Here is a 14,687-nt window from a genome sequence, read left to right on the forward strand (position 1 = left end):
ATAAATATATTTGATACCAGATAAATGGCCACATAAACTCAAACGATTAATATGTTTTATATTATTAAATCACTTATTTAAAAAAATAATAACCTTAATTTACAGTCTACTTTGTTTAATAATATGTTATAAAATTTTTCAGAATCCATTAACGGCAGGTTCCAATGTACCACGGTCGCAACCCATAGACGTCCTTCGATCAAACCACAACCGAAATGCGACCAACATTGGATCTCTCTCGCCGCCTACTGTAAGTATAACGTATAGTTTTTATTGAAATTGATAGATTATTCCTTTCTTAAAATAATCTGATATAAAACATTTGTTTTTAGGTATATCGTAAAAAGATTGTGAGTGTTCTTGCTGTTTATGTCCGTAGTGAAAATCACCTCACCACATTTGGATAACATAGTGCTTTTTCCATTTTTTAGATAATATTTAACCCTTTTTTACGCATATTTCATTTTTGTTTATTTGTGTAGGTTCCGTTCACAATGGGGACTCCCCCGTCGACACGTCGACGCAGTGCCTCCGGGAGCTCCCCGCCGCCCTCGCTGTGGCAGGTCTCGCCGACCAACGCGAGCCGTAAGTGTACTTGTTATGAAATATATAATTAGGTCTTAAACGTGAAAAAAGATATAGTCCATTGAATGAGTCCCTCCAAGGGGGGTCTAGAGTGCGTGAGTTAGTAACGTAAGATGTTTCTTCGGAAACATGTCAAGAGTCCCTAGGTTATAAACATACTAAAACCCCGGGACACTAGGAGGAGCCCCGGAGTGGGGGGAGGGGGGGGAATGTGTCCATTTTTTCATTTTTCGCTTAAATCTCAAAAAACGGTACATGTTAGAGAAAAATTTCAAGCAAAAGTTGAAAGGCCATAAAATTATCTACAAGTTGTACCTAAATCATTTTTTCCTATATCCTACCGTTTCTGAGTTATACGCAGTAAAAAATGATTTTGGCTCAAACAATTTCCCCATACTACACATCAATCGATCAAAAAATATTTCTTTCTTCCAAAAAACTCAAATGTGCAACTTGTGACCGGTACTGATAGATTGCTCTTAATTAGGTCTATAATTGGTAAAATAAACACATTCCTCCATGGAAGCCTTTAGGAGGAATCGATTGTCAAAATATTATATTAGGGCAGTTTGAGTTACTGAACTTGATCTTTTTATTTTTTTCTTCCATAAAACTCAAAAGTGCAACTTGTGACCGGTACAGATAGATTGCTCATAAATAGGTCTATCATTGATAAAAATACCAGATTCCACCACGGAGGCGTTTACGGGGAACTGAATTTTATATACAGGTAAATTAGCTTGGAGAAATTTTTGCATATGTAGTGGTGTGTATATTACTCAGATCTTAGAGCGCGTTTCCACTATATCGTTCTGGCCTATACAAAAATGTTTCGATATCCTAACATTACTATTTAACTTTATACTTATTCCTAGCAACACTTTTGTTTTCAATAAAAACAAGTTTTTATTTGAAAGAAAATGGTTTTGACTTTATAAAAAAAAATATATCATTCAATTTTACGTCCTTGAGCAAACGACAAGGCGACTACCGTGAAACAATAAAATATCGTGTCCATAATAATTTGTTTCATAATTAATATTTGACCATAATAATTACGAAACAAAACAAATAAATAAATCGTCACTTGATAGTGGAAAGTGGAAACACGCACAAAACCAGAATAAACCAGTTTACGCTGTCCGCAGGTGCCACGTGCAGTCGTTTGGTAGCGTTAGAACATAAAGCACATTTCATTCAAAAATTATAATTATTATGTACGTAGTTTAATTGATAAATTTTGTATTTGTTGATTGTTGTTATTATTTGTTATTATTGTTATAATATTTGTTGAAGTGAATTACATGTCCCGCAGCCGGAGGCCCCAAATGAAAACTCAGATGTACTTAAAAACTACATTTAATAGCTAAAATGAGACTTTTACACCCATGTCTGCACGATGCAGACCGGAGTTAAAGAATGAATTTATACAGTTTAATAATTATAAAGACGTAAGCTTGGATGCTATAAGGGAAATCGCATCCACATTCTATTCCCGTGCGAACGGCGTATTCAGCAGTTTTGTATGAAGGCAGGGCCATAACTAGTGTTTAATTTGTGTGTAAGTGTTGTAACTTTATATTGTTAATTCAATATGGCTCCAGTGTTAAAACATGGTCGAGGCAAGCCTTTGACTTCTCAAACTAAATAATTAAACTTTAAATGTCGTTTCTTTTTCAGGTTAGTAAATTTTTCATTTTAGTAACATTGTTAATGTAAAAGTTATATGTATGTTAAATGTGCAAATATTAAAATAAAGTCTCATCTTTTTCAGAGGAGAAACACATATAGTTTAATTTAAAATCCCTTATATATACAGGGTTACTTGTAAAACACCGGCAACCTCGCAGGACAAGATAGCTAACATCATAAGTAACAACATTTCGACTTTTGATAATTTGTTAGATTTTATTTTCATACAAAAATAAATATTCATTTAATTTTCCGTCTGAATATTATAAACTCTACGCCTCCCAAAAATTACGTAAACAAAAAGCGAACGAGAGGGGGAAGGGGGCGTCGCGTCGTCCATCCGATAATTAATAGAACATAGACTTACAAATGTAAGGAGAGTACAATAAAAGTTTAAAAAATCATTTAAAAATAATTTATTGCGTTATGCCAAAAGTCGTAGAACAAATGTTGTTATTTATGATGTTAGCTATCTTGTCCTGCGAGGTTGCTGGTGTTTTACAAGTAACCCTGTATAAAATAAAAACTAAAAATAAAATGTTGTTTTATTTTATTTGCTGACCATACACTACTACAAACGCAAAAATTTCTCCAAGCTAATTTACCTGTACATATATACTTTATGGGAACTGGATTTAGTTAGGATACTTGAACTTTTTATTTTTTTTCTTCCAAAAAACTCAAAAGTGCAACTTGTGACCGGTACACTAATCCCCCTAGCGTCCTCCCCTAGGCTCCTCCTAGCGTCCCGGGGTTTTAGTATGTTTATTACCTAGGGACTCTTGACATGTTTCCGAAGAAACATCTTACGTTACTAACTCACGCACTCTAGAACTTTTTATTCAACGGACTAATAGGAGATATGTAAGATAATTTTTCCATTATCTAGTCAGATTAAGATGTGACTTGTTCATTTATACTGATCGATTTTACTAGACTTAAAGTGATATTAGAAAAGTATTGCGTGTCTATATCTCTGGAATGCTTTCTACCAAGTATAAAATTACACAGGATCAGATCAGACGTCTATATTATTGCAAATTTTAATTTTGCTTGCTCTTATCTTTACTTTTCTGACTGTTGAAGAAAAATGAAATATGTAGTGCCAAAATGTATTCGTAGTCATGTCATTCTGTAAGTTATAAAAATTTAGCTGTGCGTTGCCTAACATCTACGAGAACGAGGTATTTCCACCTTGTATAAACATACTGTAAGAAGGAGAGCTTCTACATAATATTTTGTAATTTGGAGAGAGCGGTATATTGCATGCATGATGCCTGGTTTATATTATTCCAGTCCAGTGATGAAATCCAGTCCCAACGCTGGACTGGCATAATGTAAAACGGGCATTACGATTTTGCGAGATTTGAGAGTGTGGTTGTACAATTCTGTAAGAGTAGCGATATAGAGATACCACATCTCTATATGCGTTACTATTCTGTGAGAGCGCACCAGCTGTACGCTCTTGCCGCTGTGTGTGTGTGTGTGTGATGTGTATGAGCGAGCTCTACGCTTGTGTTGATGGCTATCCGTCTGAAAGGCTCCTCGCCACCAGTGCCGCTGGCGCTGAAGGCGAGCGGCTCGTGCTCGCCGAAGCGCGGCGCGCTGCCGGACGCGCTGCTGCGCGCGCTCAAGCTGCCCGCGCACGACCCGCCCGTCTACATACCCAACCTGCAGGAGGAGACCATACTCGCCGTGAGTGCATTTGCTGATTATTATTTATTTTATTTTTATTTTAAACACTTTATTGTGCTGCAAATATAACAATAGTAGGTACAGTCAGAAGCATAAATATATTACCATTTGCAGATTAGCAATAATATCTGTCATAAGAACGGGTTCAATAATATCTGTCTGCCCGTATACAGCAAAAATATCTGACATTAGTAGGCAGCATAATAAAGTGGCATCAAAATTATGTGACGAAAATGTTACAGCAAATAATTGTGACAACCTCTCGAAGCATAAATATGTGACGTCACCTAGGAGGCAATAATATCTGACACAATTTTATATTTCTGTATTGTAAAATATAATTGATTCCTCACAAAAAGCATAAATATGTGACACTAGCTTTCCGCCCGCGGCTTCGCCTGCGTTTTCACAGAAATACCGCATAGTTCCCGATCCCGTGGATATTTTGGGATAAAACCTATCCTAAGTGTTAACCCAAGTTACCCTTTATTTGTCTGCTAAATTTTATTGTAATCGGTTCAGTAGTATTTGCGTGAAAGAGTAACAAACACACATCCTCACAAACTTTCGCATTAATAATACTAAGTAGATTAGTAGGATAGGAAGTAGGATTATAGTAGGACTAGTAGGATAAGATAGGATAGGATTTTAAAAAGGTAAAACGTTATTTATTGAATTAGTGTTATGTTTTTTGCTGGGGTAAGAATATGAACAAAAGACACATTATATTTTGTAAATATTTTCTTTTAATAAATTTACGATAATATGATAACTTGCCATAATTTTCGATACTCAATAAAATAATAGCAATATTATAGGTAAATGAAAATGAATAACGGAGCAATCGTGTCAAACGCCGCTAACGTCAAATATAACAAAACATGTGACAAAACAATTTCTAAATAATACATGAAGGTTACACTGAACCTTCAAATAAAATAGATCTACCCAAGTGGGCATTCATATAAGTATATGAATACTTTAATTTTGTCATGATATGATATCCTTCTAATATTATAAATGCGAAAGTTCGTGAGTATCATGTAAGGATGTTTATGTTACTCTTTCACACAAATAAAAGAGAAAATGGAATTTATCACACACATAGAAGGTAACTTGGATTAACGCTTATGAGAGCTTTTATCCTGGAAATCCCACAGGAACGGAAACTATGCGGGTTTTTCTTTGAAAACGCGGGCGAAGCCGCGGGTGTTAAAACGATACGGGTGATAAAGTAGGATATATGTAATATCCAGACATACAATATGTAGTATACAACGACGGCACATATTAATTAATATGGTAATAATGTTTTTATACAACGTAACTAGTTAGTTAAAATAAAATTTATTTATTTATTTATTTATACTTTATTGTACATATATACCAGACAGAGAATAACAAAATAGGTACAATAATTAAAAAAAGAAGAAACAATCACGAAGGCACATACTACCCGTTCGCTTCGAGTTGGCCGCTCCCACCCTTCCCGCTTCACCGCACCGCACTCCTAGACAGACCCTATTAGTACCGTCAGCAACTCTATCACGTGCGCCCGACCGTCACTAATATCGCTCCCGTTGTTTTTGGTTATGTTATTTGATCGTTTTGCTAAGTTTTATATGGTTTTTTACTGCTATTAGCGAGGAAATCGCTGTAGTAAGTAATTATACGAACTGTTTTTGCCATTTTATTTTTCGGAGTGTTATTATTTTTTTTGTCGACGGTACCAGTTGATGTGCCTGTGACGTCATTTTGTAACGGTCATCGACGGCCAACTCGAAGCGAACGGGTAGTATGTACGAAAAGGCGGCCTTATTGCTTTAAAGCAATCTCTTCCAATCCTTCAATTTTGTATTGAAAATAAAATTGTGTCAGATATTATTGCTTCCTAGTTGATGTCACATATTTATGCTTTTAGTGTGGAATCAACGCAAAATACAGAAATATAAAATTGTGTCAGATATTATTGCCACCTAGTCGGTGTCACATATTTATGCTTTTTGTGAGGAATCGATGCAAAATATAGAAATATGAAATTGTGTCAGATATTATTGCTTCCTAGTTGATGTCACATATTTATGCTTTTTGTGAGGAATCTATGCAAAATATAGAAATATGAAATTGTGTCAGATATTATTGCCACCTAGTTGATGTCACATATTTATGACTAGCGGTCCGCCCCGGCTTCGCCCGTGGTACATATTTCGAAATAAAAGGTAGCCTATGTTCTTTCTCAGGGTCTAAAGATTATCTGTGCCAAATTTCATCAAAATCGGTCCAGTAGTTTATGCGTGAAAACCATACATACATACATACATACAAACCTTTCCTCTTTATAATATTAGTATAGAAGTATATATCGGCGACGGCTGGATTCTAAGACTATGTGGGCTGGTTATATCCTCTACAGTGGGCATCTTGGGTAACTTCGAGCATCAAAAGACATAAACGGAATCTAACACTGACAATCACTTATGAACTGAAATGAATACTTTGTATAGCGAATCTAAACTCAAACTAATATAGAGACTGATATAGACTCGAACAGACAAGTCCGCTCGGCACGAGCTCCAACACTTGAATGCCCGTCCGCTACCACGGCCATGTCCAAGTGCACTTCGTGAGTCATGCGCTTGCGTTCGGTAATATCAGGGGGGGGGGGATCTCCGACATATAGATTTGTATGAGGAATCGATGCAAAATACAGAAATATGAAATTGTGTCAGATATTATTGCTTCCTAGTTGATGTCACATATTTATGCCGTGAGAGGTTGGCACAATTATTTGCTGTAACATTTTCGTCACATAATTTTGATGCCACTTTATTATGCTGCCTACTAATGTCAGATATTTTTGCTGTATACGGGCAGACAGATATTATTGAATTAGTTCTAGTGACAGATATTTTTGCACATCGCCCCCTAGGCATATATTATTGCTCGTGACTGTACAATAAAAACTTAAGCTAGGACATACAACACAGAAGGCGGCCTTATTATTATTCGTTGTAAGCGTAAAATTCGGTTAGAAATAAGCCCGCTCGTACACGGCCTGCTCTAAGAGCATATACGCACTATGCGGGTAGCCGCATTGCGGGTAGCCGTCCGGCTGACCGCAAGCACAATTATGTACGAAATATTCATTTCTATGCGCACTGTGCGGTCTGCGGTAGCCGCATCGCAGTGCGCATAGAAATGAATATTACGTACATAATTGTGCTTGCGGTCAGCCGGACGGCTACCCGCAATGCGGCTACCCGCAATGCGGCTACCCGCATAGTGCGTATACGCTCTAACAGTTAACGGCTGAGCGACGTGCACGGACAACTCGAGCGGTCGGTCGTTGACTGCTCGAGCTGTCGCTACAAACCGCGCAGTTAACGGCTTGAAGCGGTCGCGACTGCTCGAGCAGTAGGTGTACGGCAGAATGAATGAATGTCTATAGTTCACTGCGTGGTCGCGGCTTCAAGCCGTCGGTCTCAACTGCTTGAACGGCCGCCGTAAGACATTTTGAATGATAATAATTACTTACCAATTATTTTTATCTATACCACATAACCTTATCGATACTATCGAACTCAAGTGCGCATTTAATATAAGCATATTGTGATGAATATGTATTATAGTAGTTTATAGTATAAAATTGTATCTGTTTTTATATAGTGACATTGAAATATTGAAGAAATGTGAAACTTTTATTACATCGTCTCAAACTTTTTGGTCTGTGTAGCGCAGGTCGCGTGACGGTCGAACCGTACGAGAATTATCGTACAAATACGATAATTTTGTGCCTAAGTTTCACTTTTACCGTGGTTTCATAAAACCACACAATAGTTTTTTATAATTATTGTAATATTTTTACGCATCACAGGAGGAGCACAGCAAAGTGTTCTCGCAGCTGAACTTTGTGCTGATGCTGGCGGAGCTGCTGTCCGACCTGGCGGTGTCGTGCGGCGCGCCCATCGCCGCTCTCATGGACGCTTCTGATGGTCAGTTCGTAATATGTTGTTTACGGGAATGTTTACTACAGAAAATCTTTGTAAATTTTTGGTGTAATGTGTGAACCAAACTGTGTCTTCAAATTGAGTCAATATAGACCTGTTAAAAACGATTTCTGCTTCTGGTAGTTTAGTACTATTGCATACGTTGACTTAATTTTTAATTCTTATTTAAAGTAATTGTAATACACACACTACACAGTATAGGAAAATAATTTAAACATGCTTTTTATACGTTAAATAACGATGTGTGTAAAGAAATCACTATACTTTGAAATAAATAATTTTATTTAATAACAAATACATGAAATTTGATTTGGATACATTTAACGGTGACATTTGAATGAATGAAATAGAACTTTTAGCGTAATAAGTATAAAAAAAAATTGGTTGTCTGTAAAGTCGGTTTACTGACGATAGTTGAACGTGACAACGTCCGATTGTGCTTCTTTGTCACTCGTTCCGCGCTCTCGCTTGCACTTCAAGCCTTACACGGAACGCCTCAGAGCGAGGTAACGCCGCATGAGTCATGTTTTTTCGTGCGTGCAGCCGGCTCTATCGAATTATAAGACGTTGTCACGTCAATAATTGTGTCCCGTTTGCAGAGCGTTGCAACGAGAGCGTGCGCCTGGGCCTGCTGGTGCAGGCGATGCAGGCGCTGGCGGCCGGCCTGCGCCTCGCCGCCGACTGCTACCGCGAGCGCACGCTGCAGCCCACGCCGCAAGTGCGCAGCGGTCAGTGCGCACACACTATTTTATTATCATGTTTATTGCCAAATTTATTAAATACATATAATTTTTTCAATTTTATTATCATGTGTCTTGCGAAATTTATTAAATACTAGCTTCCGCCCGCGACTCCGTCCGCGCGGAAAAATTAAGATTTATTTATTTCTACGTATTTTTCCGGGATAACAAGTATCCTATTTTATGCCCAGGATAATAAGGTATAATTATACCAAGTTTCATCGAAATCGAACCGTTAGTTTTTACGTGATGCCTTCACATACAGACAGACAGACAGACAAAATTTTTTTAATCACATATTTGGGTTTGGTATCGATCCAGTCACACCCCCTGCTATTTATTTTTTCAATATTTTCAATGTACAGAATTGACCCTTCTACAGATTTATTATATGTATAGATAGCTTCCGCCCGCGACTCTGTCCGCGCGGAAAAATTAAGATTTATTTATTTCTACGTATTTTTCCGGGATAAAAAGTATCCTATTTTATGCCCAGGATAATAAGGTATAATTATACCAAGTTTCATCGAAATCGAACCGTTAGTTTTTACGTGATGCCTTCACATACAGACAGACAGACAAAAATTTTTTTAATCACATATTTGGGTTTGGTATCGATCCAGTAACACCCCCTGCTATTTATTTTTTCAATATTTTCAATGTACAGAATTGACCCTTCTACAGATTTATTATATGTATAGATAATTTTGGATGATCATTTCTATTAATGTTTTCTAAGCGAACAATCAAGTCAATTTTATAAAAAAGTGCTTTGTTTTTGATGAATGACGAATTCTTTTGATACCTTATTTTTGAAGTGAAACTTCTTTAGGCGCGTTGAGAGTAAAATTTCAGTACCGTCACATTAAGTAAGGCGACGATTCTGGTATCTTTGAATCTTGCCAAAGAGGTTTCAATTCTGACGCGTGCGCTGAGCACTAACGCTCTTTTTTGTATTCAATACTCAAAACAATCATTCTTATTTATTATAAATTTACAGTGGTATCACTTATGAACGGCAAATATAAATGGATAGTGAACGAATCGCGACGACTACACGAAACGGGAGTCACGCCGGCGGTCTGTGATAAAATACTTTACGAACATGCTATTGAACTGGTGAGTTTTCCCTAAATTTATGACTTTTATCTTCTCAGGTTTCTTAAATACATATTAACAATATTCGTATCTTGAGACAAATCAATCATTACTAAAAGTTCGTAAAAAGATGTCCGAGTGGCTTTGTATAAATCATTCATTAAAATTTACACCTTATTTCGTGGCAGTAATGTTTAATATCTCTAGTAACACTCATAATACAAAACTCTGCACAAGTTTAGGCATAGGAAACGCTCGATGAGCGTGATTGTGGATCTACTACTGAAATTATTGAATGTCAATGCCCTAACCGTAATTTATGTTGTATGTATAAATTATGTGTGACGTTGTGCTTTATTTATTTATTTTTCTTTTTTTTTTCTTCGAATTTATTATTTTAAATTAATTAGTTATTTGGCTTCCTAGCCTTTGGTATATTATGCTCTGTCCTTTACCTGAAGGTTGCCTGGCAGAGATGGCTTAGAGCCATAAGGCCGCCATTTGTACATTTTGAATGGTTTTGTTGTACTTTTATTTTACAAGACTGTTGTACAATAAAGAGTAAATAAATAAATAAATAACGTGTAATTTGGGCGGCAGTGCCAGATGGCAGCTATCGAGGAGTTGTTCGGCGACGTGAAGGAGTGCGAGCGGCGCTACATGTCGGCGCAGGTGCTGCTGCACTCGCTCGTGCAGCGCCAGCCGCTGCACCCGCACCACCGCACCACGCTCTCCAAGTGTGAGTGCACCTATAAATAAATAAATATATAAAAAAAAGACGTGTGGCACTGGGGGACTGCCGCGGTAAAGCTATTGCATAGCATGCCTTCAAGCCACACCTCCGTGCCCGACGGAGTGGGGAGCGTGAGGTCTTTTTCGTAACGGAATTTCTGGATTCGGTCCCCGCGCTCAAGGCCCGCGATAGAAGCTATGCAATAGCTTAAAAATATATTATACGTAAAAAAAATATTTTATGAATATAGGGAAATGTATGTTACTAACTCAAATTTAACCACTTATCAAGGATCGGTCAGAACTAAATGATGTCATGAGTTTATCATATTTGAGTGTGTTTTTTAGTTTTATTTTTAATTTTTTCACTATATATAATATTAGTGCCTTTACTGTGGTGAAAAAATCTTTGAAATTTTTCTTAATTATTTGAATATTGTCAACTCGTAACGGAAATACGCATGACTCTAACGACCTTGGGCCTTAGACAAAGTAACAATTACAAAACGATAACGAAGTTAGAAATCGCAAAAATGTATGGGATTGACATTAGATAGACCACGTGATCTAACGCGGCGTATGTCAATCCCATACATTTTTGCGATTTCTAACTTCGTTATCGTTTTGTAATTGTTACTTTGTCTACTGGGCCTGTTTACATAAAATCAAAACACTTCTTACATGTCCTAATTAAATTATGTTACAATACAGATCGGGATGCAGTACAGAGGCGGCTCAATTGCCTCAAAGGGCCGCGCAAGATAATGGACGTAAAACTAGAGGCTGGGATCTCATAATGCAATAAGCTATCAACATATAGAATTAAGTACACTATACAAGATGAGAAGTGATTTTATTTTGTCTTTATAAATGACTTGAAGTGATAAAAAAAAAATATTTAAAAAATGTGTAAAAATAAAAAAGTGAATGACTTCAACAAATCATATAAACACAAATGTAGTAAAGAAGATTACCAGAGATTGCAATAGTAAGTTATATATTTTTTTAACAGTATGTAGGTTTTCTTTTAAGTAGGGACTGTAGAGCTCTAGAACATTTTAGTGCAAATGAATTAGTACAGCTTAAACTTTCATAGATAAGTAGATAAATAGATGTGTCATTATACTCTTTTAATCAAGAAGCTTATATCTAATACACTGGAGATTTCAGTATGAACATTAACTTGTAACAAGAAAATATGACATGGATTGACGCCTGTATGTTTTTTTATACCTTTCACACCAACTTGGCAAGTTCATACCTGAAATCTCCAGTGTATTAGATATAAGCTTCTTGCTTTTAATAATGGTTGTACTTTCATATTATTGTTTGTAACTTTAGTACAAGAAATTTATGACATGTCCATTCAGCTCCGCTAACATATACATATTGCCATTAAAGAGGTTTTATATAATTTTAGAAATTGACAAAGAGAATATCAAAATGTACATGTAGGTGTAAAAATGTAGTATTGTTTTTTGCAAACACATCTCATAATTATTGTATTAACATTCTAATATTATTACTATTAATTATGTAGTGTGAAAATTATGAAGTAAAATATCTCGATATGGACAAGATGCTATAGATCTCATTATCGACCAATAACAATATGGCATTTTTAGGTTAAGCTACGAATAATGTTTTCAAAGTATTTTTTAGGAAATTTTTCAGTATGATGTTTAAATTTGTGTATTTTCGCAAACTGTATTCTGTAATAGCCAATTGTGATCCTATTATGTATTTTTTATTTTCTTTCCCAAAATGATCAATGCTTTACAAAAATAAGAATAAATAAAGACTGTTGTATTATACCTAATTTTGTTTTGATTTAATACCTAGAGTACCCACTATTATATTTAGTAGTAATTGGACATTTGTCTGTGGATGTATGTGCGCATGTGCATTTACTATACTCAATGGAACCTAAAGCTTGGCATGTACGCAGTACGCTTGATGTACGCTGATAACGTAGAATATTTTAAGTATTTATTACGTTTGCAATTACCGCCATCCTGTTACAAATGACCCGAAACACTGACACAAAATTTCGGGTCATTTGTAACAGGATGGCGGTTCTACAGGGGTCTTAGTACGCAATGACAAAAAGAAAAATGATGATCTATATCTATACTAATATTATAAAGAGGAAAAGTTTGTAATTATGTATGTATGGTTTTCACGCATAAACTACTGGACCGATTTCAAAAATTCTTACACACCATTAGAAAGCTGCATCTTCACTGAGCAACATAGGCTATATTGCATTTTGAAAAAAAATAGAGATCCTTACCAAAAATGCAATAATGTAACCCAAGGTGTAAAAAATTCCTCAATAAAAGTTCTGGCATCGCGTGCGCTGCGGAATCTATGGAAGATAGAACAAAAAAATGTTCTACGGTATTGTAGAATGGATCAATATCTACAAGAAAGTCCACGATACCATATGTCCATCTTCAGTAGTTATGTTACTACAACAACTTTTTTACGTTTTCAAAGTAAATAGAAGTGCCGACAGTAATCAAACCATGTTATCCATACACATATATTAATCCTTATCCCATTAAATGATGTTTTATTATAGACTGTTTCAATACCAGCAAAATACTTTTTAAATGAAAAGAATTGGATATTCCATTCAAAAGATATAACGAATTTTTAAAAGTGTCAATCTACAGAAAATAGTACCTAGGTATACTGTTCGAGCAGGCCGTAGTGCGGGACGGGGTAAAGGTGATTTTCATGTGATTAAAAATTAAACCTATAGTCCGACCTAGGTATAGTAGACTTTTCACTGTCACGATATCGCTATCTATGCGGGTGAAACTTAGACTACAAGCCCGCATAGGACAAAAATATGGGTCAAATGAACCACCAGGGGACATATCTAGAACGATAGCAGAGCAAAAAATAATAAGATTCATCACTATGCCGTCACTTGTAAGCTGTCCAACTGAGTGCAGATGAGAATTGAAAAGTACAGGTAGACTCGGTAAATTTTGGTCATATATTTTTGTACGGCATTCTTAACCATCGATAGATCCATTAAAAATAATAAGAAACCGCTCAGTGCCGTACAAAAATGGTGGTCCACCAAGTCGGAATTTTTATTTAATTTCCGAGAGTTACCGGGGGTAAATTTGGTCATTTGACCATGTACGGCATCTGTGTCATACTATTGCTATACTGCTTTTAATCCATTATTCCGCAACGCCGTACAAAATCATGGGGACAAGGGGAAAAAATCGAGAGTTGTAATCCCCTCTCTTTCCCCACTCCAGGGGGTCATTTGACACAACACGAAATAAATTTATTTTTAAAGTATTTTATGCATAGATAATATTTTTTCATGTGCCGTACATTTTCATTGGTTCAAAGGGGAAAAATCTGAAAAAGAAAAAAATCCATATAACGAAATGTTTGCTTTATATTTTTATAATAAAATATAAATATACATTAATATTAAGAAGCTCGAGGTGGTTAATTATCACCTTGGAAAGTCGGAGTCAGGTGGAATGGACTCCGTTAAATTGATGAACTAATAAAAAAGCTATGAACGAAAAGATGTGAATTATATGCTATCAGTCCATGAATACAGGTAAAGTCACAAGCAAATGCTAGTAATATATACATATTCAAAATGTACAAGTAAAGCGCTTTCAAATGATACCAAACACTGCATATTTATCTTAACTTTATTTTTTTACTCTGTATGTTTTGTCCGCTAGAGGGCGCCACATTAGATTTTGTGAAACCCCATATAGCCTTTAGCTAGCTGGTCGTTGGTTATCCAGTGAACAATTCAGACGCATCTAATGATATGTCATTTGTCGAATTCTGATAAGTAGTTTAGAAGTTACGAGGGAATAGATGAACATACATACATGACCTGTAAACAACCATAACCCTCCTTTTGCTTTGCCGTAGTTGGGTAAAAATATGTTAATGCTGTACTGTATCAAATGGCCATAAAGCACTCTTAAAATTGTAGCTTTCGTCGCTTTCATCAGCCTAAAAGATGTGGTCTGCACAAAAATGTACGGCATCGTTTTTTCCTAATTTATCTATGTTAATACTATTTAAAACAACGGATAAAGTGTAGAAAACTATTATATTTCATTAATCTACGATGTTTAAA

At 35.9% G+C, this 14,687-nt stretch overlaps 1 protein-coding gene across 3 annotated transcripts in view; it reads left to right on the plus strand.

The window, feature by feature from the left end:
* Positions 1-12,363, plus strand: part of Atg1 (serine/threonine-protein kinase unc-51-like protein Atg1) — a 39,663-nt gene extending 27,300 nt beyond the window's left edge. For 2 of the 3 annotated variants that reach the window (XM_090108788.1, XM_090108791.1), the window contains 8 exons: positions 143-250; positions 483-585; positions 3,818-3,972; positions 7,847-7,964; positions 8,579-8,707; positions 9,720-9,838; positions 10,418-10,556; positions 11,261-12,363. In XM_090108788.1, the coding sequence (XP_089964914.1) occupies positions 143-250; positions 483-585; positions 3,818-3,972; positions 7,847-7,964; positions 8,579-8,707; positions 9,720-9,838; positions 10,418-10,556; positions 11,261-11,346 (957 nt within the window). In that variant the 3' untranslated portion in view covers positions 11,347-12,363. The remainder of the gene's footprint in view (positions 1-142; positions 251-482; positions 586-3,817; positions 3,973-7,846; positions 7,965-8,578; positions 8,708-9,719; positions 9,839-10,417; positions 10,557-11,260) is intronic. The other variant, XM_090108789.1, reaches the window with a different exon arrangement.
* The last annotated feature ends 2,324 nt before the right edge of the window (positions 12,364-14,687 follow it).

Source organism: Colias eurytheme, chromosome 13 (assembly GCF_061535395.1).
Source record: "Colias eurytheme isolate Ceu_HAF_F1 chromosome 13, ilColEury1 Martin Lab GWU primary, whole genome shotgun sequence".
In the NCBI taxonomy this organism is placed as follows: Eukaryota; Metazoa; Arthropoda; class Insecta; order Lepidoptera; family Pieridae; genus Colias; species Colias eurytheme.